The 23,592-nt window shown below is 53.0% G+C and overlaps 1 protein-coding gene across 7 annotated transcripts in view; it reads right to left on the bottom strand.

The window, feature by feature from the left end:
- The window catches only part of TCOF1 (Treacher Collins-Franceschetti syndrome 1), a 31,790-nt gene extending 11,713 nt beyond the window's left edge, over window positions 1-20,077 (bottom strand). For 4 of the 7 annotated variants that reach the window (XM_006766244.2, XM_006766245.2, XM_015565613.1 and 1 more), the window contains exons 1-16: window positions 19,895-20,076; window positions 17,226-17,281; window positions 13,053-13,189; window positions 12,443-12,516; window positions 11,864-11,936; window positions 11,398-11,471; window positions 10,628-10,837; window positions 10,202-10,411; window positions 9,512-9,733; window positions 9,132-9,335; window positions 8,757-8,984; window positions 8,492-8,668; window positions 4,986-5,123; window positions 4,622-4,795; window positions 4,299-4,502; window positions 2,744-2,854 (exon numbers count right to left, since the gene is read on the bottom strand). In XM_006766244.2, coding sequence (XP_006766307.1) covers window positions 2,744-2,854; window positions 4,299-4,502; window positions 4,622-4,795; window positions 4,986-5,123; window positions 8,492-8,668; window positions 8,757-8,984; window positions 9,132-9,335; window positions 9,512-9,733; window positions 10,202-10,411; window positions 10,628-10,837; window positions 11,398-11,471; window positions 11,864-11,936; window positions 12,443-12,516; window positions 13,053-13,189; window positions 17,226-17,281; window positions 19,895-20,002 — 2,400 coding nt within the window. In that variant the 5' untranslated portion in view covers window positions 20,003-20,076. Of the gene's footprint in view, window positions 1-2,743; window positions 2,855-4,298; window positions 4,503-4,621; window positions 4,796-4,985; window positions 5,124-8,491; window positions 8,669-8,756; window positions 8,985-9,131; window positions 9,336-9,511; window positions 9,734-10,201; window positions 10,412-10,627; window positions 10,838-11,397; window positions 11,472-11,863; window positions 11,937-12,442; window positions 12,517-13,052; window positions 13,190-17,225; window positions 17,282-19,894 lie in introns of all 7 variants that reach the window. The other 3 variants (XM_006766246.2, XM_006766248.2, XM_006766249.2) reach the window with 2 other exon arrangements.
- Window positions 20,078-23,592: the final 3,515 nt, after the last annotated feature.

Below are 23,592 nucleotides of genomic sequence, written 5' to 3'. Positions count from 1 at the left end.
CGGGAACACAGAGACTCCGTCCCACTGCAGGTCTACCGTCTGAGAACCAAACCTGCGGGCAGTGCTCACCACCTCATGTCGGAGCTGGGCCCATCACAACCATGCCCTCATCCTAGGCTGGGCAGAGCGGGGTCGGGGGAGCCGAGTAGCACATGCCGGCACCCACGGTGGCAGGGCTCGAGTGCAGCTCTTCTCCGGAGCCTCTCAGAACGGTCTCGGGTGGTTAACCGACCCCGGGCAGCCCCATCCCAGGGACCGAGACATCCCACTTGCTGGGAATGTGGCCCGGAGCCTCCACGTTCACGAGCCCCAGGGACTCCCTCCCAGGGGTCAAGAAGACTGAGACTCAGAGAGGGAAGGGGCACACACAGGGTGACCTGCAAACCGGGGCAAGAACCGGGACTGGCAGTTCTTCAGGGGCCAGGCATGAGCTCCTTCCCAGGCCAATCAGCGAAGCCTGTGCTTTAACACCCTAATTTCGTTTCTTTCGGGTCTTTTTTCTCTCTGCTCAATCTGGAACTTTGAGGGCAGGGCCTATGCCTTTTATTTGGGCAGCGAGGCCAACCCCCAACACAGACCGTGGCTGGGTCACTGCCAGGACAACGGGCTAAGCCACAGACCACCCGCTGGAGTCTCTCTAAGCTAGAGGTGGGGGGACATTGAGGCACAGTGAGGGGGAATGGAGCCACAATCCTCTCTCCACCTCCCAGCCTGGGGCTCTGCCCACCACTCTGGCATCAATCCCTTTCCTCTATTGATGGGCTAATAATAAAAACAGAGCAAAACTTGTCCATAGAGAAGTACTTGGTAACAGCATAATAACGATAATAATCATAATTAGTGAGCTGGGGATTAGGAGCAAAAATCCCCTAGTTTGGAGGAGGCAGCCGTGTCCCCAGGCTGTGCCTTTCCCCCAAATCCTCCCGGGGAATGCACAGACTGCTGACTATTCTCCTTTTTTCATAAGGACTCCAGAATCTTCAGGACCAACGTACCAATTACATGTTTCAGTTTAAGCACGATGTTCATTTTAATTGTGTTAGTCTGCCCCCGCAGAAGGGCGAAGCGGCCCCTCCCCTCCCTCCCAGCTGTTTAGATTCTCGGGGAGGAGGCAGCCTCCTAGAGGCTCCGCAGAGCAGAGGGCAGCCCCAGCCCCTCTGCTCCTTCCCTGGAGGGCAGTGTCGAGGCAGGACCGGGAGCGGGCCAGAGTGGGGTGGGCCTGGTTCCAACACAGGTCTGTCCACTTGTTTTCAGCCATGTCACCCTGGGGTGGTTCAATTCTTTCTCTGAGCCTCATTCTTTCCTCCTTAAAATGGGAATAATGGAAGGAACTATCCTCACAGGCTGGATGTGGGGATTAAACAGAATATGCAAGTCTATGGCTTAGGACAGAGTTATATTCTGTAATTAGGTATTGAGTGGGCCCATCACTGGGGTGCAAGCAGTACCTGATCTTACTGAGTAGCATGTGGCCTGACATGTAAGGGGAGAAGGGCAGAGACCCTATGGTCTGGGCCCGTGGTCGGCAAACTGCAGCTCGCAAACCATATGCAGCTCTTTGGCCCCTTGAGGGTAGCTCTTCCACAAAATACCAGCTTCTGCGCATGGGCCCCAAAGTTTCAGTCGCACTGTACATGTGCACCCACACATGGGATTTTGTGGAAGAGCTACACTCACGGGGCCAAAGAGCTGCATGTGGCTCGCGAGCCGCAGTTTGCTGACCACTGGTCTGGGCGATGCAGGACTCTAGCACTGAGGGGCCTGGCAGGAGCTTCCAGGAGCTTGGGGCTGGAGGAGGACGAAGGGCGGTGTTATCTGCCAGAGGCCTGGGCTTCACACAGAAGCTTGGCCACCGGCCCAGCAGGCTTGGGCCTGAGTTGGGGAGACAGGTGGGCTTGGTCCCGCCCTCGGGGCACAATCTGGGGAGGATGACCGCAGCAGCAGAGCACGTGAAGATGAGCCTCAGGTGCCTGAGCGGCTCTCAGGCCAGGCCCTGGGATTCCAAGAAGCCCCACGGAGACTTCCAGTCCCCACAGGAGGCAGGGGTACTCGGGGAGCCAAGGACTGGCGTTTGCCCTTCCTCACCTTTTCTTTTTTAATTGATTTCAGAGAGTAAGGGAGAGGTGGAGAGACAGAAACATCAAGGATGAGAATCACTGATTGGCTGCCTTCTGGGGCTTGAGCTCACAACCCGGGCAGGTGCCCTAACAGGGAATCAAACCGTAACCTCCTGGTTCAAAGGTCGACACTCAACCACTGAGCCACACCGCACGGGCCTTTCCTTAGCTTCTTATAGGCCACGAGGATTTCAGGAAATCAACTCGTCGGGCCTGATTCCTAACTTCAAATGGGCAATACCACTCGCCCTCCTGCAGGAACAGGCGCCAGCTCTCAGGCAGGGTGCTGTGGACCTGCACCAGCGGCAGACGCAGGAGGGAGGACGCCACCCTGCCTGTTTACCGCTGAGCCACCCAGGCCTCAGAACAGCTGGCGCGCCCAGCATCCCTGGGCTGGTGGTGGCAGCGCCGGCTCTGACCCTCGACTATCTGGCTGAGGCCTGGATGTTCAGACACTCTGTGGCCTCACTCAGGGGGTTATTGTGAAGACAAATGTGTCAAAATAGAGGCAAGGGCTCTGGAAACTGTGAAGTGCTGTTTAAATGGGAAAGATCTGCCCTCAACCCCACAGGCCCTCCAGCCCAGCTCTGAGCCTGCCCGGTGCTCAGAGAGAAGGTGCGGCCTACCTGGCCTGCCGGCAGCTCCTCGTCACTGCTCTCCGAGGACCCCTCTGCATTCTTCTTTGGGGTTGCTGGGGCCAGTGTGTTACTTTTGGCAGCTTTGGAGTTACTCTTCTTCTGATGGGACAGGCACAAGGTGGGGGGAAGCAGGCATTAGCTGAGGGGGAGCAGGACTGAGGGACTGGGAAACCAAGGCCAGCTGCAGCGACCAGGGATGGCAGTGTGCCCCTATCTGCACATGGCGGGGAGGGGGAAAGATGGCACAGATGAACGGACACGGGGCTGCTGGCCAGTATGGTCCCCAGCCACTGGAAACACCGGCCTCCACTCTGCTTAACCTCCTGCCAGAGCTGACTCTGAACTTGAAAGGGATGCATGAATAAGACACGGCTAAAACCTGAGGACTAAGTGCTGTTGGCCCGGCACGTGCACGAGAGGTGACAGCAGCCGGGATGAGGTTATAGGGGTGAGCCAGTGGCCCCAGCACAGTTCACACTTGGCTGCAACACCCCAGCTAAAAGCCTGGCACGGGGACTTCCAGCTTTCCTTAAGAAAAGGAAGATCCGCCGAAACCGGTTTGGCTCAGTGGATAGAGCGTTGGCCTGCGGACTGAAGGGTCCCGGGTTCGATTCCGGTCAGGGGCATGTGCCTGGGTTGCGGGCACATCCCCGGTGGGAGATGTGCAGGAGGCGGCTGATCGATGTATCTCTCTCTTCGATGTTTCTGGCTCTCTGTCTCTCTCCCTTCCTCTCTGTAAAAAATCAATAAAATATATTAAAAAAAAAAAGAAAAAAAAAGAAAAGGAAGATCCTGCCACAGGGAGGACACATCTCCACAAGGTCACAACTGACTGGCGCTGACAGAGACTAACTCCTGGATGGGGCAAGGGCTCTAAAAGTTGCCCTGGTTGCCACCACTCTCTCCTGTCTCTCCTGATACCAAGGCTCAATATCAATCATTTCCATTACACACCTGAGCCCTCTAAGTCCTAGTTTGTTATCATGAACTTTGGCAGGACACAGCCACCCTGCTGCCTTCTGCAGGCAGACAGAGGGAAAGTGACCCAGGGAAGTCCGTTCTTCATTCCCTCTCCCCACACCCCAGGCTTCACACTAAGCTGGACGAGCTCTCCCCAGGAAGATGCACGTGCTGGTGTGCGGCCAGGCCCAGCAAGGGGATGTGACTTCCTCCAGCTCCCCAGGCCTGGTGGCACCTGCACTACCACCCAAGCCTCCCATGGCTCTGACAACTTTGGATTCTTGGCCTCATGTGTCTTGGCAAAGAATGGGAGTTTCTGGCCTCGCCTTCCATGGGGCTGGTATGTCCACTCAAACTGGAGGCTTTGCTAGGTATAGGAGTGCTTAGGACACCCGGCATCAGGGAGGCCGGGTTTGGGGAAGTTTTACAGCAGGGTTCACCGAAGGAGACGTGGAAGACACCCTGGAGGACAGAGCCTCAATCTACCTAGTCTTCCTTCCCCACCTGGCCCTGAGCCCCAGTTCTGACCCCGGAATAGGTGACGGTGGCTTGGCATTGTGGCTGCCTCCTCATTAGGTCTCACCTGAGCTGCGGTCACAGCTGCCGGTGCCTCCCCGTCACTGTCCGACTCCTCCTCGCTGCTGCTCTCCGAGTCCTCCTTTTTCCTAGCCTGAGCGACTGTGGGTCCTGTCTTTCCAGGGGGTGGCGGGGCAGCCCCTTTCCTGGGGGACCCTTTGGTAGGGGCCGAGGCAGTTCTGACCTGGGTGGTCTTCCCTGAGGGCTTTGCCTGGAGTGACAGAAAGAGAATCAGGGCAGGGAACGCAGAGGGACACAGGGGATGGATGGCATACGGAGGTGTGCTGTGGGGGAAGCACAGGGCTACTCTCTGCCCTCCCAGGGCCTCACCGGAGTGGGTGCCTCCCCCTCGATGTCCGTCTCTTCCTCACTGCTCTCCGAGTCATCCTCGACTGGCCCTGGAGCCTGGGCTGCTGGGGCCGCTGCCTTCCCTGCAGCTGGCACAGACACCTGGCCCCTCACCGAGACGGCACTGCTCTGGGGGGTTCTCGCCGGCAGCTTTGCCTGAATTGCAAGGAGGTAACGGTATTGAGGAAAGAAGTAAACAGCAGTTCTTTTTAGGTTAAACCCCACCCACAGTGTGATGGTGGCGACGTTGCTCCCGCCCATGCAGGGCCCTTGCCCAGGTTGGGCCACTGCTTGGTCCTCTTCTCCGCTCCACCCCAGCACCTCCTGGGGTGCTGGCCCCACTTGCCTTGGCCGGGGACCCCTGTTTGGCTTGAGCAGCTGCAGTGACCACTTTCCCGGGAGCTGATGCTGCCCCTTTGGCTGAAGCCACTCTGGTGGGAGCGGGTTGGGCTTTGCTCTGAGAGGTTTTCACTGAGGCCTTCACCTGGAAGGAAAAAGGGAACCACGGAAGGGAGAAGGTGAGATGCAGTAGAGCAGTCATCCAAGAACACCGATTCTGGCGCCTCCACGTAATAGCTGTGTGGACCTGGGTAAACCATTTGACCCTGCTGGGCCTCAGTGTCCTCCTCTGTAAAGCAGGGATAATAATAAGGCCCACGCATGGGGTTGCCATGAGGACTGAGAGGTTTGCAGTGTGTAAGTTCCTGGTACACTTGATACCCATTGTTGAGAGCGCTTCCTAGTGTTAGCTAATCACAAGACTACCCAGAGCGAGGTGCTTCCGAGGCTCCCTTTCAGCGAGGTGGCCGTATGACCAAGTTCTAGCTAATGGAATATAAGTTGAGCACACGCTCGACTCTCTTACACATGTAGGAAACATGTGTCTTCTTCCTTCTGGCTGAGGTCGTAGCTGGAGCTTAACCAGCTAATTTGGTCTATGAGATGGGGACCAGCTACTGAGGAGGGCAGAACAAGGCAGAAAACCATAGTTTGAGTTTGTCTTCAGCTTAACCTAATGTTAACTGATCCTAGGGAACCCCCCAAATGCCTATCAGGGTCGCCAGCAGAGATGAGAGCAATAAAGAGCGAAATTCTTGACAGTGTAGTATAAGCATGTCAAACTCATGGCCCTCGGGCCACATGTGACCCACATCAAATATTTTTGCGGCCCAGCCAATATAATGGTATGCAAGATACATTTTAATAAAAGTTTTGTAACTTAACTTTTACAATATTCTGTTATACATAATTATTAATAACGAACTACAATGTTCGCTAATGACTATCATAATCACGCTGCATTCGTTTTCCTTACGTGCCTTACACACAGGCGCACTATTTCTCTCCACTAATATTAGCAGTGAATATTTTAGCAGCCAATTCTCAAGTCATTAGTCTTGTACTGACTTGTTTGGCTGCTTATTAACTTGTGCAGTTATTCAGTGTCTGGTAAGTTAATGTTCAAGAAAAAACATTAATTTTTATTAAAATGTGCTATTATTTTATGTTAACCATTACTCATTTATTTCAGCCCTTTGTATTCAGCATGTCTCTATCAAAATAAACTTATGTTTCTATGAAAATTGAAGCTTTTGCTTTTTTGCGGCCTACATAAACTTAAACCTTATTTATTAGGCCAGTGTTAGCCCTTGAGTTTGACATGCTTGGTGTAGTGTATGAAAGCAAGCCCTGCTAATATGAAATAGGAGGAGCAATTTGGCAGCACCTCAAGGCCCCTGCCTGTCAGAGATGTCATTGGATCAGTGCCAGAAGAAATCCTCCATACCCTAGATTCCACATCCACATGAGGACAAATGAAATTAAGAGTCAATCCCCTAAAGCACAGCCAAGTATGACTTAAGGCCAAGGTGCTCAGTACAGCACTCAAGTCATCCATAGGGGGATAATGACTCTTATGTAGATAAAACAAAAGACACAAAGGACTAACCTGATCTTTATTAACAGGTGTTAATAAATTTAAAAGGACTGAAATCATACAAAACATGTTCTCCAGGGACAACAGGATTTAATTGGAGATCAATAACAGAAAGAAATCTGCATAATCCCAGATATTTGGAAATTAACCTACTTCTAAACCCACAAAGAATTAAAATAAAAACTATATCACTTCACAATCCATGGGATGAAGCTAATGTAGTCCTTAGAGAAAAATTTAGAAAAAAAATACTACCAATCTAACAAACTCAGAAAGCAGGAAAGAATATGACCCAACTCATTTTATGAGGCCAGTATCACCCTGATGCTAAAGCCAGGCAAACACATCAAAAGAAAACTACAGACCAATGTTCCTCATGAATATAGATACAAAAATCTTTAACAAATGATTAGCAAAGGAAGTCAACAAATATAAAGGAGTATACACTACAACCAAGTGTGATTCAAGAATGAAAGAAGTGTAAAAATGTCAACATACAACAAAAGGCCAGAAGACACCCTACTGCTTATTCAGCCATTTGCACACAAGGGCATTTAAATCCTGAATCATCTTCCTGAGTCTCTGGCATACTTAGTTTTCTAGAACCAATCCTCTGTCTTTGCTACTTTGTCTGTTTTGGACCTCGATTCCCAAACGGATGGTTTAATTTGAGCTGGGTTGGTGTCTCTGAGCAGATCAGAGACTACCTGACTCATTTCTGACCCCGTGAGAGCTGAGCGTGTGAAACCCAGTTAGCATGCACAGCATTCTGAGGGTGAGGCAATGTAAGCATTACGTCACTTAATCCTCATAATCCCCCAACAGAGGCACAGTCACTATCCGCATCCTTCAGGCGAAGGCATGGAAAAGGTGAACACGACTCCCCTTATCCGCCCGTCTGTTTTAGCAGGAGCTCTTCACAGGCTTCCTGAAGCAATGACGGCACCGTCTCTGACAAGGGCATGGGGCTGTACAGCTGTCCCCTAGAGAGGGTTAGCATCTCTATTGTTCACCCTGAGAGAAAGTAAGACCCCAAATCCATAATCATTACTGTGGCTGGAAAAGTTCTGGCCAAGATGTGGCAGAAGAAAGCGAGAAAGACAAAAGGCTTTTGAGGCAGGCACTCTGGGGCAGAGGCCCAGCTCTGGCCCTCACTGGGCGGCTGAGCTGGAGCACATCACCAAACAATGCCTTTAAACTCCAATTTCCTTCTGCAGAAATCAACACAGATGAACACCGATCTCATGGTACAGGTGGGAAGCTCAGATGGGAAGACAAATATTTAAGGGATCAGCATATTGAAACTTGTTTTGGAATGTGTCCACAGCTTGGAAAAAGTGGATAGGAGCCTGTTGGGCCAAGACTCAGGGAGGGCACGAGTAGTTTAAAAGTCCCACAAGGTAATAGTGAGAGGGGAACCAAAAAAATCCTTAGAAATGTGTGCTCTGGTAGAGGGAAAAAGAAATGACTAGCTTCTGAGTGGTTATTAAAAGAAAAGCAACAATTAAAAATAATAAACGGTGGGTGGGTGAGTGTAGGGAGTGAGCTATCTTCACCTCTCCCAGTTCTTCCAGGCTGGGAGATGACTCCATTCTGTTGCACAGCAGCCTGGCCACCCTCAGGAAAATGAGAGCTGGCTGTGTGCAGGCCCCTTGTTGGGTGTGGCAGGTGAGATCTTGTTAAATTCTCAACCCTGTAAGGGCTGATTTTCAATTTACAGAAGAGTACACAGGCCCTGATGGATTATATCACTCTTTAGGGACTTGAACCCAGGCACCAGCCCCCATGTTTGCTTGGGGATGAGCTGAGGTTGCTCCTGAGACTTCTGCACACCTGAGGAAAACAGCAGAGCCCACCCTCAGCCCTGTCCCAGACACTGATGTGGGTGGGATGGGCTGGCTCCTCCTAGGCCTCACCTGTGCTGGAGCCGAGGAAGCCTCCTCACTGTCTGATTCTTCCTCACTGCTCTCTGAGTCTTCGTGCGTCTTAGCTTTGACCTGGGCCAACATGGGCCCTGCCTTCCCAGGGAGTCCCAGGGTGGTCCCTTGCCCTGAGGCAGCTTTCACTGGGAGGCTTTTCCCCACAGACTTAGCCTAGAAGGACATGGAAGAGAGCTATGTCACAGGAACCCAAAGGCCCACCAGGGGCTGGCCCTGAGTCAGCCAAGCACACTGGCCTCACCTGTGTCCCTGCTGTGGCAGGAGCTGCCTCCTCCTCGCTCTCTGATTCCTCGCTGCTTGAAGAATCCTCCCCCGGCCTCTGGGTGTCCCTGGCCACAGCTGGGGAGGATGTGCAGGCTGGCAAAGTCGCTGTGCCCACTCGCACTGGGGGGACTTTGGCAGATGCAGGGGCAATGGGAATGCCCTTCCTTGGGGAGGCCTTGGTCTGAGTTTTCAAAGCTGGTTTTGCCTGAGGGACACAGAAGTTAGAGGCTGGAGGAGGACCCTGGATTCCAAGCTGCCATCTGCCCTGGGGTGAAGCTCATGCAGTCCCCAGAGCTCCCTGTGGAGCTGACCAGTGGGGACCGCTCAGGGTCAGGATATGCTGTGGCCTCACCTGGGCTGGAGCTGTGGCTGCAGATGCCTCCTCCTCACTGTCTGACTCCTCGCTGCTGCTCTCTGAGTCCTCCTCCTGCTTCCGGGCCTGAGCCAAAGTGGCTGCAGACCCTGCCTTCCCAGGAGGTGCTGGGACGCTGCCTTTCCCAGGGGGTCCTGTGGCTGAGGTGGCTCTGCCCTGGGAGTTTTTCCCCAAGGGCTTTGCCTGGGAGTGACAAAGGACAGGATTAGGGCAGGGGGCCCACAGAGGGAATGTGTGTGAGGTAAGATAGGTGAGGAGAGCAAATGGGGGACCGGTACTCTAGGTGCAGGACGGGGAGCACAAGCCCATGGGTGGCTCTGCAGGCAGGGCACAGGCCATGTAGTGTCCTCCAGCCTCACCTGAGCCAGGTTTGAGGTTACAGGTACCACTGCTGGCACCTCCTCCTCACTGTCCGATTCCTCGCTGCTGCTCTCTGAGTCCTCTTCTGGCCTCCCTGCCTTGACCTGGGCAGCTGCAGGCCTTGCCTTCCCAGGGGGTCCTGGGACAGCCCCTTTCCTGGGGGGCTCCTTGGTGGGGGCCGAGGCAGCTTTAACCTGCGAGGTTTTCCCCGAGGCTTTCACCTGGAGTGAGAGAAGCAGAATCAGGAGAGGCAGCCCAAAGGTGGATGTGAGGAGACCCAGGAAACCAGACAGAGCAATGACGCCGCACACATCACACTATCAGAAGGGGTGGGGCAGGCTCGGAGCATGCATGGGAATGGGAGAATAAGTCTTTGTTTTGTTAGTCCTCACCTGGAGATATTTTCCATTGATTTTTAGAAAGAGTAGAAGGGAGGGGGAGAGATAGAGAGAGAAACATCGACGTGAGAGAGACACATAGATTGGTTGCTTCCTACACAAGCCCTGACCATGGCCAGGGATTAAGCCTACAACCAAGGTACATGCCTTTGACTGGAATCGAACCCGGGACCCTTCAGTCCCCAGGCCAACGCTCTATCCACTGAGCCAAACTGGCTAGAGTGGGAGAACAAGTCTTCAGAAGGCCTTTCGGCACGGGCACGGGCACGGGCTCTACTTTCCGGGCCTCACCTGAAGCGCAGTCTTGGCAGCTGGCGCCTCCTCCTCACTGTCCGATTCCTCACTGCTGCTCTCCGAGTCCTCCCCTGGCCTCCCTGCCTTGGCCTGGGCAGCTGCAGGCCCTGCCTTCCCAGGGGGTGCTGGGACAGCCCCTTTCCTGGGGGACTCCTTGGTGGGAGCTGAGGCAGCTTTGACCTGTGGGGTTTTCCCCGAGGCCTTCACCTGGAGTGAGAGAAGCAGAATCAGGAGAGGCAGCCCAGAGGTGGATGTGAGGAGACCCAGGAAACCAGACAGAGCAATGACGCCGCACACATCATACTGAGAGGGGCTGGGGCAGGCTCGGAGCAGAGCTGGGGCTCTTTGGCAGTGGGAGACCCAGTCTTCAGAAAGCCTTTTGGGGAGGGGTCTAGGCTGCGGGCTCTCCTTCCCCGGCCTCACCTGAAGTGAGGTCTTGGGAGCTGGCGCCTCCTCCTCACTGTCTGATTCCTCGCTGCTGCTCTCCGAGTCCTCCTCTGGCTTCCCTGCCTTGGCCTGGGCAGCTGCAAGTCCTGCCTTCCCAGGGGGTGCTGGGACCGCTGCTTTCCTAGGAGACCCCTTGGCAGGGGCTGAGGCAGCTTTGACCTGGGGGGGTTTCCCCGAGGCCTTTACCTAGTGAAAGAGAAAGGGCAATTTGTTCCCTTCCTCCTGAAAACTCCCTGGCGACACCTTCAGGATAAAGCAGAGGCCTTAGTGGGGCTCTCGGGGCCCCCCGGCTTCTCTCCTCACTCCCTGCCTTAACCGATGCTCTGACCTGGCCTATCATCTCCATCCCTGAATCCTTCACCCCCCTGCCCATTTCACCTGGCCTCCTCCTCCAGGTCCCACAGACACCAGTTCCTATGACAGCTTTCCCCTAGGTGAGGTCCTGTGCATAAGACCCTGCTCCAGTGCCACCTCTCCCAGGAAGCCTTCTTTTGTCACATAGGCAAATGGTGTCTCCACCCCACAGCCCTAGACCCTTCTCAGGCCCAGAGTGCAATGAGCAGCACCTGGTCCTCCCCCGTCAGGGCCCGCCAGACCCCCCGGCCCCCCGACCCCACCTGTCTAGCTCCCAGTCACCCTGAAACACTAGCTGAACTGATCTGGTCCCACTTGTCTGTGAAGTCAGGCTCCTGGGAGGGAGAGTTCAAGGTGTGCAGGGGCAGCTCCTGAGGATGGGGAGCAATTACCTCCACATCGGTCTCATCGCTCGAGCTGGAGGTCTCCTCGCTGGAGCTGTCGACCTGGCCCGCGGATGCCAATCCTGCGGGATGCATAGGGAGGGCACTGAGGGCCATCCCTCCCAGCCCCTCTGAGGCCTTAACACTTGTGCCAGCTTAGAAAAATCTCCCTCCTGCATACATGGAGGCAGGCAGGACAAACACCCAAACCCAGGCCTCTCAGTTTGGTCTCTAAGCCTCCGAGATGGGCTTATACCCCCGAGACCAATAAACCAGAAAATACTCCACCACCCAGGCTACTCAACTCCCTCAGCAAAGCCTGATGCATCCCCATGGTTGATTCTCCCTCATCGAGGGAGGGGAAAATGATCTGAGGTGGGGCCTCGTTGTCATGGAGATGCCTCTGAATTCCAGAATGTCCCAGAGCTGGAAGCAGCACAAAGGCCTGCCTCCCGCCCGCTCAGGGGGCGCTCACCAGGCTTGGCAGTGGTTCCGAGGGCAGGCTGTGGGGTGGAGTTCACTGTCTTGTTGCCTTTCTTGGTCTCTGCCTACAGAGAACAGGTGACAGACAGACACACTTGGGTATGGCCTGGTGAACTGAGAACACGGACCACATCTGAACCCAGCTCTACCACTTCCTAGCCCTGTGAGTTTGGACAAACCATCTCCCTACCTCTCTGTTTCTTCACCTTTATTTTAGTTTATTTTAGTTTGTTTGTTTCTCCACCTTTAAAGTGGGGCTAAAAATGGTGCCTCCCCTCAAGGAGGTGTGGAGAACAGGTGACTGTTCTGGGGACACAGCTGTTGCTTGCTAAGTGATTGGTTAACAGTTTATTGTGATTATTATCATTATTTTATAATTATTTTTACAGAAAAGGAAACGGAGGCCCAGAATGGTGAAGGGACTCGGCAAGACCCCACAGCTGGTAAGTTGGGCTGAGATTCGAATCCAAGATGGACAATTACCCACAACCCTACCCTTCTCTCACGGAGACTGCCCCTCACAGGGCACTTCAGCTCTTACGGTAACAGCTTGGGACACGGTCCCACTCACCGTGGCTTTTCCTTTCATGCTTGATGGCAAAACCGCCCTCACAACTGAGGAGTTGGTGGATGCTGGTCTTGGGGCTACAAAACACAAACACCCGCTGGGTGAGCCAGGTGAGCCTTCTCTCATCTAGGAACAGCAAACAGGCTTTCGCTCACGCAGGAATCGGTGTGGCGCCTGGTGCTGTATACGGATCTGAGGCTGAGCCCAGATTTGTGGGAAAGAGCTCTGTGGTACATCAGCCACGTCCACCAGGAGCCAGAGAGAGGGAAAATGAAAGCTACGTGTCTGCATGGAGTCCCAACTCCCTGGTGATGAGACAGAGGACCACAGAGGAAAAGGACTGGCTCACAGTCCTGCCACATGCTACCAAGAAGGCACTGGGGACACAATGTTTGGTGCAGAGGAAGGGCTGAAACAGACAGGCAGGCCTTCCTGAAATTCCCCCTAAAAGGTCCTGGTCTTCCCACAGCTCACTGAAGAAGCTGGAGGCAGTCCCTCTGAAACAATCCAATACCCAACAACTTGTACCTAAAAGGGGCTGGGCCCTGGGCTAAGCCCCCACAAGCACCAATCATGGGAGCCCCCAGCAGTGCCCAGCAGGCAGGGCCCTTACCAGCTTTGGCGGTTTCAGCTGCCGCCTCCTCCTCTTCTGAGCTCTCCGAGGTGCTAATGGGGTCTGACACGCGGGCCTTCTTGGCCTGCAGCGCTGCATCTTCCTCGGCCTTCCGCTTCTTGCCAATCTCCGAGGTTCTGCAGGACAAGGGTGACTGGCTACACCAACTGGTGACAGGGACAACTCCAGGAGATTCGGAAAGAAAGACCTTCCCACATCCTGCCCCACCTCCAAAGGAGATACACAGAGTTTAAATGGCGATGAAGACATAGTGTAGGTAAAACTCTGCATTTTCACTCATTTCATAAAGCAGTGGTGGGGAACCATTTTTCTGCCAAGGGCCACTGGGCTATTTATAACTTCACTAGAGGCCCGGTGCACAAAAATTTGTGCGCTCGGGGGGGCGAGGGGGTCCCTCAGCCCGGCCTGTGCCCTCTCGCAGTCTGGGACCCCTCAGGAGATAACGACCTGCTGGCTTAGGTCCGCTCCCGGGTGGCAGAGGGCAGGCCCAATCCTTAGGTGCAGCCCCTAGTCCGGCTCAGAGCAGGGCCGATTGGGGAGTTGGGGCACCGCCCCCTGTCACGCACAGAGCAGGGTCGATCAGGGGGTTGAGGAGCTCCCCCGTGTCCCTCACAGAGTACAGCCGATAGGGGGGTTGGGGCGCCGCCCCCTGTCACACACAGAGCAGGGCCCGTGGGTGGCATGGTGGGTTGGGGTGCCGCACCTTGTCACACACAGAGCAGGGCCGATCAGGGGGGTTTGGTCGCTGCCCCCTGTCACGATGATCCCGGTGCCGGGAGGCCTCGCTGCTCCGCTGATCCCGGTGCCGGGAGGCCTCGCGGCTCCGCTGATCCCAGTGCTGGGAGGCATATTCCCTTTTTACTATATAGGATAGAAGCCGGGTGCACGGGTGGGGGCCGGTTGGTGTGCCCTGAAGGGTGTCCTGGATCAGGGTGGGGGTCCCCACTGGGGTGCCTGGCCAGCCTGGGTGAGGGGCTGAGGGCCGTTTTCAGGCTGGCGGGTGACGGAAGCCCCCAACCTGTCCTTTTTTCCTTTTTTTTTCATTCTGGGCCAGCTTTAGCTCTGAGGCTCGGCTCCAGCTATGAGACTTCCACTGCTGAAAGCAGGTTTCTGGCCTTTGTTTACCCTTCTGTATTTGAAACAGTGTTGCGGTCCTGCTGGCTGAAGCCCGGGGTTTTGTTTGGCTTCTATTTTTGTAACATAGTTGCTTAGAGTGCAGCTGAGAGGCCTGCAGGGCAGGCGGGGAAGCCAATGTCACTAAAGCAAGCAAGCCTCATGTTAGCTTCCAGCTGCCTGGCTGCCGGCTGCCATCTTGGCTCTCAGTTAATTTGCATATCGCCCTGATTAGCCAATGGGAAGGGTAGCAGTCATACACCAATTACCATGTTTCTCTTTTATTAGATAGGATTCTTGGGCCATACACAATTACCAACTTAAAAAAAAACATAAAAATTAGCCTGCTATATTTGGCCAAACATTTAACTCAGCCCTAATGCCTTGGCAGGGCCAGACCAAATGATTTCTCGGGCCCTATACGGCCTGCGGGCCAGACGTCCCCCACCCCTGTCATAAAGTGTTTTTTATAACTGTCTAGTGGTTTCAAGACGATCTGGAATGGTCAATAACATACTAACAGTAGCTAACCGGTGTCGAGTGACAGGTGCTAGCATCTGCAGGCCATCCAGGCTCCTCCCTCCTCCAGAACTTTCAGCACCTGCAGGGCCCTCCTCCTAGAAGACTCTGCCCAGGTCCTCCTTGTCTTCAGGCCTCAGCTCCAACCCAGCCTCCTCAGAGAGGCCCTCCCCGACCACCCTCCTCCCCCAAGATAGTCTCAGCCTATCATCCTGTTTCATTTTCTTCAGAGCACTTTCTTGCTCCTGTTCTTTTACTTCCTTCCTGCCTGACACCCCAACTACACAGTGAGGTCGGGGGAGGGGGAGGGACCTTTTCCAGCTAACTAAGGTATCCTTCACACATAGCACACATCTCAAAAAATGAATGACTAAGTGACTTGCCCAGAGTCAAAGAGCAAGTCTTCGGCTGGGGCACTGGCAGAATAAGCACTCAGATGGCTGAGTCCTTGGAACTTTTAAGTATCATCTCTTCGACTCCACCCTCCCACCCCGAGGGAGTCACTGGCTATGCCCACACTCTCCAGCTATGAGACATTGCTCTGCCATAGTTTGGGGTGTGCTGCTCAGGTCCCTGGCTCCCTGCTCAGGTCTCCTTGTTGAGACTATCCTGTTAAAAACAGGTTTCATTTTTTACATGTATCAATTGTTCTGCCTCTCTCTTCCTAACAGAACGTTTTACAAGGGAAGGAGTTGTTCTCTAGTTTGTTCCGTTATATCAAGAACAGTCCTGGCTCATAGTAGGTGCTATTTAAGTTGGGGGCATGGGGGTGGGGGGAGAAGATGCCTCCAACGGCCAGGTTTAGCACTTTACTTACTATTGTTATCATTTTACAGAGATGGCACATGCTCAGGGAAACCGTTAATCCATCGTCATGCAGCTAGTTGCTGGGTTTGAATTTGCCAGGAAGCACTAGGCTTGGCTTCCTCTGGTGGGTATGAGGCTCCATCTCACTCAGTACCCCTTATCCACAGGGGCCAGAGGCAGGAAAGGGCTTGTGGTGCAGCTCACTGGAGCGGGTCTCTGGGGAAGGAAGTGCTGTGACTGATACCCAAGACACCTGGGCAAGTCGGAGAGAGTGAGAGAGAGGAAGTGTGGGGTGTGCCCTGTGCTTGCTGTAGCAGCAGAGAAGAGTAAAAAATTAAGGCCTGGCTGGTCTTTTAAAGACCTTGGAAGCTGAGACCCCAACCATACCATTCCTGCCTTTGCTTACATACCTCTGATAACAGGGAGCTCACCACTCCCGCTGTAGCCTAATTTTTGGATAGTTCTGATGACCAAGCACTTATGTTCAGAAGCTGAAACCTCTTCCTAAAGCAGGTACATACGGATGCCACCTCAGTCACCCAGGGTCCCAGAGAACATGCCACTGCCTTTGTCCTTACAGATGTGCAAACCATGGTCCCCTCACCTGCCCTTTTGCCATCTCTTTTCCATCCTGGGCAATTCAGTATTCTCTATGGGACATGGCTCCAGGTCCTTCACTCACCTGGTCTGCTGTGGTCAGGCCAGGGCATGGAGATCATTTTTCAGTCCTTGAAAAGTACTTAAGTTTTACATGTTTCACAGGCATTTCACACTCTGTAACATGTCCTTGAAATTTTCCCCTCCAAATCAGGCTCCCTTGCAACTCCATACACAAGCCAGATACCTGGGATTGGACTGGATTGTCTCCCCAACCCATCCACAGATCCTGGGTTCATCCCTGAATATTCCTGGAATCTACTTCCTACCTTCTACTATTCCCCATCAGCTCTTGCCTGGATGATGACGTCCAAGCTACAGAGCGAGCCCATCACTGCTTCCCCCTTCCATGGCTCCACTGCTCTTGGGATAAAGAGACAACTTCTCACTGTGGATGATCAGGCCTTGCATGGGGTGAGCCCTGCCGACTCCCCGGCCTTATCTGCACTGTGCTCACGGCTTCAGGCCTCAGCATCAGCAGTTCCTTCTGCAGGGTACACTCCACCTGCTTCTCCATACCTATCGCCTAGGTCACTCTCCCACTTCCTGCAGCTTTCAAATCAAAGGTCACTGCAGAGAAACTTCCCCTAGAACCCCACAAGAGGTTTATGCGGTTTTGACACTGGGTACCTCTTTTTCATAATCCTTATAAGCACTGTAATTTCACATTCATTCGTTTCATTCTTTGATGTATGCCTACCTCCCTGACTTGAATGTCAACCCCAGGAAAGAAGGAGGCATGTCTGTCTCATCTCATAACACCTCCATGCTTAGAACAGGCTTGGCATTTAATAAATGCTCAATAAATGTTTGCTGATTGAACGAATAACATTACTGAGAAGCTTCTGCCCTTATTATTATTCAATACTGATTATAGCTCTCAATATCCTCTTCTACTGCCACACACTCCGACGTGTGACCTGCCTTCCTGGGGGCGATAATGGTGTCTACAGTGGGCTTTGGGGACAGATGTTAGGCCAGATTAGTACCCTAGCTTACTCCAAGCTGACAGCTTGGGGTGTCCCTCCTCCACACTTTCAACACGGTCAGACTTACTGTTGCCAGTGCGTATAGATGTCCAGAAGGGTTACAGGCTGAACTGGGAAACTTTTCTGCAGAGAAGTAAAGAGAGAGCAGCAATTAACCCCACAGCACAGTAAGGGTCCTCCTTGGCTCCAATTCTCCACAATCTCACGACTCGCACAGACAGGTGGTTGAGCAGGGGGTCTTCTGCTCTGGGAAATATGTCTGCTTGCCCTGCCATTACCACCCAGACCTTGTAGAGACAAGCAGGGCAAGTATTTCCAGTTAAAACCTTTTAAGACAACATGTTGGTGAGAGGTGCCTTTGAGACTGGACTGGAATGCTCCAGGCCAGCATTTATCCAGTCCCCAGCCTCCCTGGCACTTTCCATGCATAGAGGCCACAAGACAGGGCTTTTCCCACCCATGACCTTTTAAAAGGCTTTTAAAGGCCAGGCTGGTCAAGCTCTCCAGGGCAGGAGGAACCACAGCCCAGACACCGAGGCATCCAGGTGGCATGACTACAGCCCACTTATCCCCTGAGAAAGTACTGGAACCAAATGGTGCCAGTCCCTTGAAAGAAGCCGAGGGAAACAGGTGAAATCCAGGTCTTTGGAGCCCAGGCCTGAGGGTCCACTGTCTCTGCAAGTACCAAGAACCTGGGATGCCAAGTGCCCCGGAAGGCTGAGTGAGCAACGTGCGGTGAAGGCAGAGGGCATCAGGGCCCTGGGCAGAGTGACCAAGAGGTACATCTGGAGTCATGCAGAACTCCTGTTGAATAGCTGGGCTCATCTCTTCACACTTCATGTTCCTCCTCATGACATGGGGATGACAGCAGTACCCACCTCGCTATCTGGCCTGAATGGGATAAATCTAGTCAGTGCCCAGCACAGTGAGCCAGTAACACTGAGACATCAAGGGTCAGTCTCACGCTACTCCTCCCTAGGCACACTGTCCTCCTCATGCCCCTCAAATGTGTCAGGCCACCCTGCACCCATCAGGACTTGCTATTCTTTTTGTCTGGAATGCTAACTACACAGCTCTCTCCCTCCCTCCCTCCCTCCTTCCCTTCAGGTCTCTGGCCAAATGTCACCTCCTCAGTGGGGCCTCCTGACTACCCTAGTTATAACTGGGCATTCCTATCCCCCATTCCTGTCTTATGTTTATAGCTAGCACATTACATCATTAACCTTAAAAATATTTGTCACCTGTCTGTTCCTGTTAGAATGTACCCTCCATGAGCAAGATCCTACCTTTACTTAGGCAAATGCCCCAACGAAGACAGGTACTGTCTTTGCCCTCCTTAGCTGGTAAGTGATATAAATGGAGTAAGAAGAGCAACTGAAGTCTAGGGAGGGTTGGAAAAAGCATGGATAATGTCTTAGGGCCCATCATCCTTTAGTCTCTCCAGGAGAACCTGAGAGCAAGCATCCACTGGAGCTAAAAGGATATTGGTTTATCACTTTAACAGCTTAAAACCCTCCCGGGGCTTTTCAGATTAAGACCAAACTGCCTACACCAGGGCTCCAACCAGCACCACCACACCTCCTCCCACCCGCAAGGAACCTCTATCCCCCCTGGACTCCACATTTCAGCCACAGTAGACTCTCCCAAGGCCAACAGTCAGCAACAAGTCCCATCCCACCACAGGGCATTTGCACCTCTGCCTGGAATATACACCTCCCTTCTGCCAGATCTCAAACCTACACCACTTCCTCCGGTGAACAGGCCTCCATGCCTCAGAAAAGGGCAACCGGCCACCCCTCTCTTAGCGCTTGATGCCTCTCATTCTTGGCAGTTAACGTCGTGTTTTGAGTGTACACTTTTATGATTTATATCTATCTTTCCTACCACATTTTAAAAACATATATATTTTTATTGGTTTCAGAGAGGAAGGGAGAGGGAGAGAGAGACAGAAACATCAATGATGAGAGAGAATCATTGACCAGCTGCCTCTGGCTGGCCCCACACTGGGGATTGAGCCCGAAACCTGGGCATGTGACCTTGTCCAGAATCGAACCTGGGACCCTTCGGTCCCCAGGCCGACGCTCTATCCACTGAGCCAAACCAGCCAGGGCTTCTCTACCACGATTAGACTGTAAGCTCTAGGAGGGCTGGGGGCCCTGCTCATCATTTTGTCACCAGCAGCCAGAGCGCCGGATTAACAGCTGCTGAATGAATGAAGACATGACTACTACACCAGAAGCTGAAACCCCAAAGCTGTCTGACTCAGTACAGATGGGGGGGAGTGGGGTCGGGGGGTCTTAAGGGCCCGAGCTCCAGCTCAGAGACGGGGTCACAGGCCCCTTTTCTGGGCGCTCTCTTTCGGGGCGGTGGCAATCCACCCCTCAAACTTGCTGCTACCTTCTCCACCCTAGGGGCCGGATCAAGCCACGTGGCCCGGCACGTAGGAAACTTGAAAACGCCTCTACCAGAAAGGGAGGGTGGAAGTACGCGACGCGGGAATCACAGAGCCCTGCGTGTGGATCCCACGACCGGGCCCGCCCACTGCACGCGATGGGGAAACTGAGGCCCAGGGGGACTGGGAACGGCAGGGAGGCCGGAGGCGGCGGATCCTGGTACCCCTGGTCGAGTCCTCGAGCACCGGGGGGCCTGGCCGTGGGCGCCCGCCAGGGGAAGGGGCGTGGGGGCGGCTCTGCAGATCTCACACGCGGCCCTCGCACACGGCCTGCACTCGCTTACCTGGCAGCTCTGCTCCTTCACTTCCCGCGCCGCGCGCACAAAGCCTGCCTGCAGCAGATGCTGGTAGATCAGGGGAAGCAGCTCCCGCCGCTTCCTGGCCTCGGCCATGCCCGCGACCTGCCACCGGTTAGCTCACCTGCACGCCCCCCTCAATCCCCACCCGCCACTTCCCTCGTGCCCTTAGACCTCCCTCGCCCCACTTCCGGCTCCTTGTTAGCCGGGACGCGCGGCACGCCGGGAATTGTAGTCTTATCCCCCGGAGTGGCCCGCCTGGTCCCAGCGGGGAGAAGGGGTGGAGGCTGAGACCTCCCATTGGCTGGGAGGGGGCGTGGCTATACCTGAACCCGCCCCCTGGGCCAGCCAGGATAAGTATGACTCTTGAAGTCTTGTCTCTTGAAGGACTTCGTCTTCCACCTGGGCTCCCTGAGTGATGAGATTGGGTTTATTCATCTCTGAAAATCCTAATTTGAATGTTTTCTAGACTCGAATTTCCAGTTACATACTCAGTTGTTCACATCACACTTTTTAGGAACCGTGAACTAGAAACCTGTGGATGAAAAAGGGCCAATATTAAACCTGAGAGGCTCAGGAGAGATCTACATGGTGGGCCCTACAAACTCAGAGACAGAAAGTAGCCTAAAATTAAAACTTCCTAACTAAAATCATGGTCCAGTCCCTCCATGTCTTAGACCTTCCTTAATAAAGATCATGATTGATGTTAACTGTTAGCTATCCTATACCCACCAAAGGGAAAAAAATATGTGTCTATTCATTTTTTAAAACATTTTTTAACACAAGTGCTGAGAGGAAAGGAAAGGAAGAGATAGAAACACCGATCAGCTGCCTCCTGCAAGTCCCGTACTGGGGATGGAGCACACAACCTGGGCATGTGTCCTGGCCAGAATCCGGGCATGCTCAACCACTGAGCAACACCATCAGGCATCAATTTTACATACAATCTCATAGATTCCCCCTGTCCCTGCTTTGCTTTCTCCTGCCTCCCTAACCTATCACCAATGGATTTTATGTAACCCCATTACACCTCCTCCTTTGATTGTAATGTATAAAATAAGATGCAAAACTGCCATTCTCTGGCACATTTTCTCAATCCATTGAGATCTTGCTTCCCAATAATTGTCAGTTAGGCTCAAATAAATTCATAAAATTTCTTACAGGCTTGAATGTTTCTTATATTGGCAAACTATTTGTCCTTATCATTCATTCACTGAGCAAATAGTTACTGAGCGCCATATCTGAGTAGCAGGGCCAGTAGGATGAGGGGGTGGATAAAAAGACCAATAAGGCATGGCAGCCGCCCACAAAACTCACAGGGACGAGAGACATGGTAACCAAGCAACTATGATTCAATTCCTTATGTGCATTGTCGGGGCCAGGCAGAGCCTGCGGGAGCAGGGATGAGGGGCACCCAGAGAGACATCTAAGCTGAAGCTTAAAGATGGAGTAGGGATTTCTAGATGCAGAGGGAAGGCCTGGCATCCAGGCAGAGGCGCTACCTGAGTAAAGACAGGAAAAGCCATCGGCTGGTATAGGCTGGCAAACCCAAACATAGAACCCAGTCCATGCTGCTGGGCTGTAGGGTTGGGGGTGGGGGTAGGAAGAGGGAACACGTGAGGACACACGAGAATGAAGAAGTAGACAGTGCCTACAGCACCCCCTCACCCACCAGGCAGAGTTTGCACTTCAAAAAACAATAGGTAGTCTCTCACTGGTGTTACTCAGGAGGGTGGCCTGCATTTGTGTTTTTAAAAGGTTGCTATGATCCAAGTGTGGAGGATGGATTTGCAGAGATAAAAACTAGACGCTGTGGGGCTGTTGAGAGGAAGTTGAGCGGAAGTTGGCGGGGACAGGATGAGCTAGGCTGGGGACTATTTGAATGAGCTGTTTTATAACTTCGTGGACCCGTTAAGAATCTGAAGACAGCACGACAGTCTTTGCTCTAGAAAACGTTGAATGTGTACAGACACTTAACATTTCCCATCAAATTTCAGGACATAGATAAGCACATACTGAACCTCCTAGGAATACACCAGGAAGAAAGGGGGAGGGGAGGGACTGGACCATGTGACTGATTGAGTGCAGTGAAGGAAGAGGGAAGAGACTGATCTACAAATAGCTATTTAGCAAATGTTTACTGAGTACCCACTATTGAGGATGAAATGGTCTCTATCCCAATAGAGCTTACAGTCTAATGGGGGAGACACATGCTAAACAAATAGTTATGCCAATTCATTGCTAGAGTAAGTGCAGAAAGGAAAAGGACAGTGTTTTCTACCCTGGAGTCACACTGCCCCCGGTTCAAATTCTGGCTTTGCCTCTTATTAATGATGTGACCTTGGTAAGTTACATAACTTCTCTGTGCCTCAGTTTCCTCATCCGTAAAATAATTATAATTTCTACCTCGTAAGGTCATCATGAGGAGTAAGTGAGTTCTCAGGGGAAATGCTCAGAAGAGCTGCTAACGGCAGTGCTGTGTGTATGTGTATGTTAGCCTTTCCCCTGAAAACAGCCAATAGGAAGGAGGGATCTATCTTTTCTTGGGTGTTAGGGAAGGAGTCTCTGAGGAATTGGTGTTTGTGAGGAAAGCTTAACCATGTGTAGGGGAGGATGGGGGGAGAATCCTGGAGGAAGAAGCTGTGCAAAGGGCCTGAGGCAGAAGGTACAGCTGAGAGAAGAGGTAGTCAAGTGCTTTGTAGCAGGGCCCCGAGGGACAGCAGAGGGACTGGGGAGTATAGAAAGTGGGTGGAGGATAAATTCCACATTAAGGACCTTCTTTCCATCCTACAGGTGACTGTAAGCCATTGACAGACTAGCCTGAGAGTGACAGGAGGACATTTGAATGTTTATGTAACCTGTGTGAATGCCCAGGGGAGAGGGGAGTAGTGTATAGTATGTATGAGTAAATGCAGGAAGATAAGTTAGGGTTAGGAGTGCAGGCAGGCATCCAGAGAGAATGGAGGGGGTGCTGGTGACAGTGGAGTTGGGGAGCTGTGGAAGCTTCCAGAGTTATTGGGCAGTAAAATCATCACAGAGATGTGTTGAAAAGGAAGGTAAGAGATGGGAGTACTAGAATGGACTCAGAGGTCTCTGTGCAAACAGGCACACAGTGACTTTCACAGACACAGGGGACACCGGAGAGGACTGGGGTGGGGGAATGAGCGAGGAGGGGAAGGCTGGGGAGGGGACATGAAAGTGAAAGTTCCTCGTTAGACATGTTGAGATGGAAATGCAGATGTTGAGTAGGCACTTGGAAGCCTGGGTTTGACTCACATGGAGATGGGAAGTGGTCTGTAGAGACATGATCAATGAGACTGTGGATGAGGGCAGGGTTGCCCAGGGAGAGGGTTGCCCAGCATGAAGAGAGAAGAGGAGTGGCCCAGGATGGAACTCCAAGGCACACCCCAGCTTAGGGCTGCATAAAGACAGATAGGTCTTCGAAGGAAGAGGAGAGAGGAGAGGACCCGGGGGAGTGGCTGGAGGGAAGGAAGGCAAGGGCGAGTTTCGGGACAGGGGGGAGAGTCCGAGGGGAATGCTCTGAGAGGTGGGACAGGACGAGCGTGGAACTACTGGCTTTGGTTTAACGACAGGCGGGGGATTTGGGTGGCTTTAGGAAGAGTGCTACTTCTGTGGAATGATGGAGAAGGTCAGGTGGCAGTGGTCACGGAGTGAACGAGGGCTGA

The sequence above is a fragment of the Myotis davidii genome, unplaced genomic scaffold (assembly GCF_000327345.1).
Source record: "Myotis davidii unplaced genomic scaffold, ASM32734v1 scaffold18, whole genome shotgun sequence".
Classification (NCBI taxonomy): Eukaryota; Metazoa; Chordata; class Mammalia; order Chiroptera; family Vespertilionidae; genus Myotis; species Myotis davidii.
This window is presented reverse-complemented; position numbering and strand designations above follow the sequence as displayed.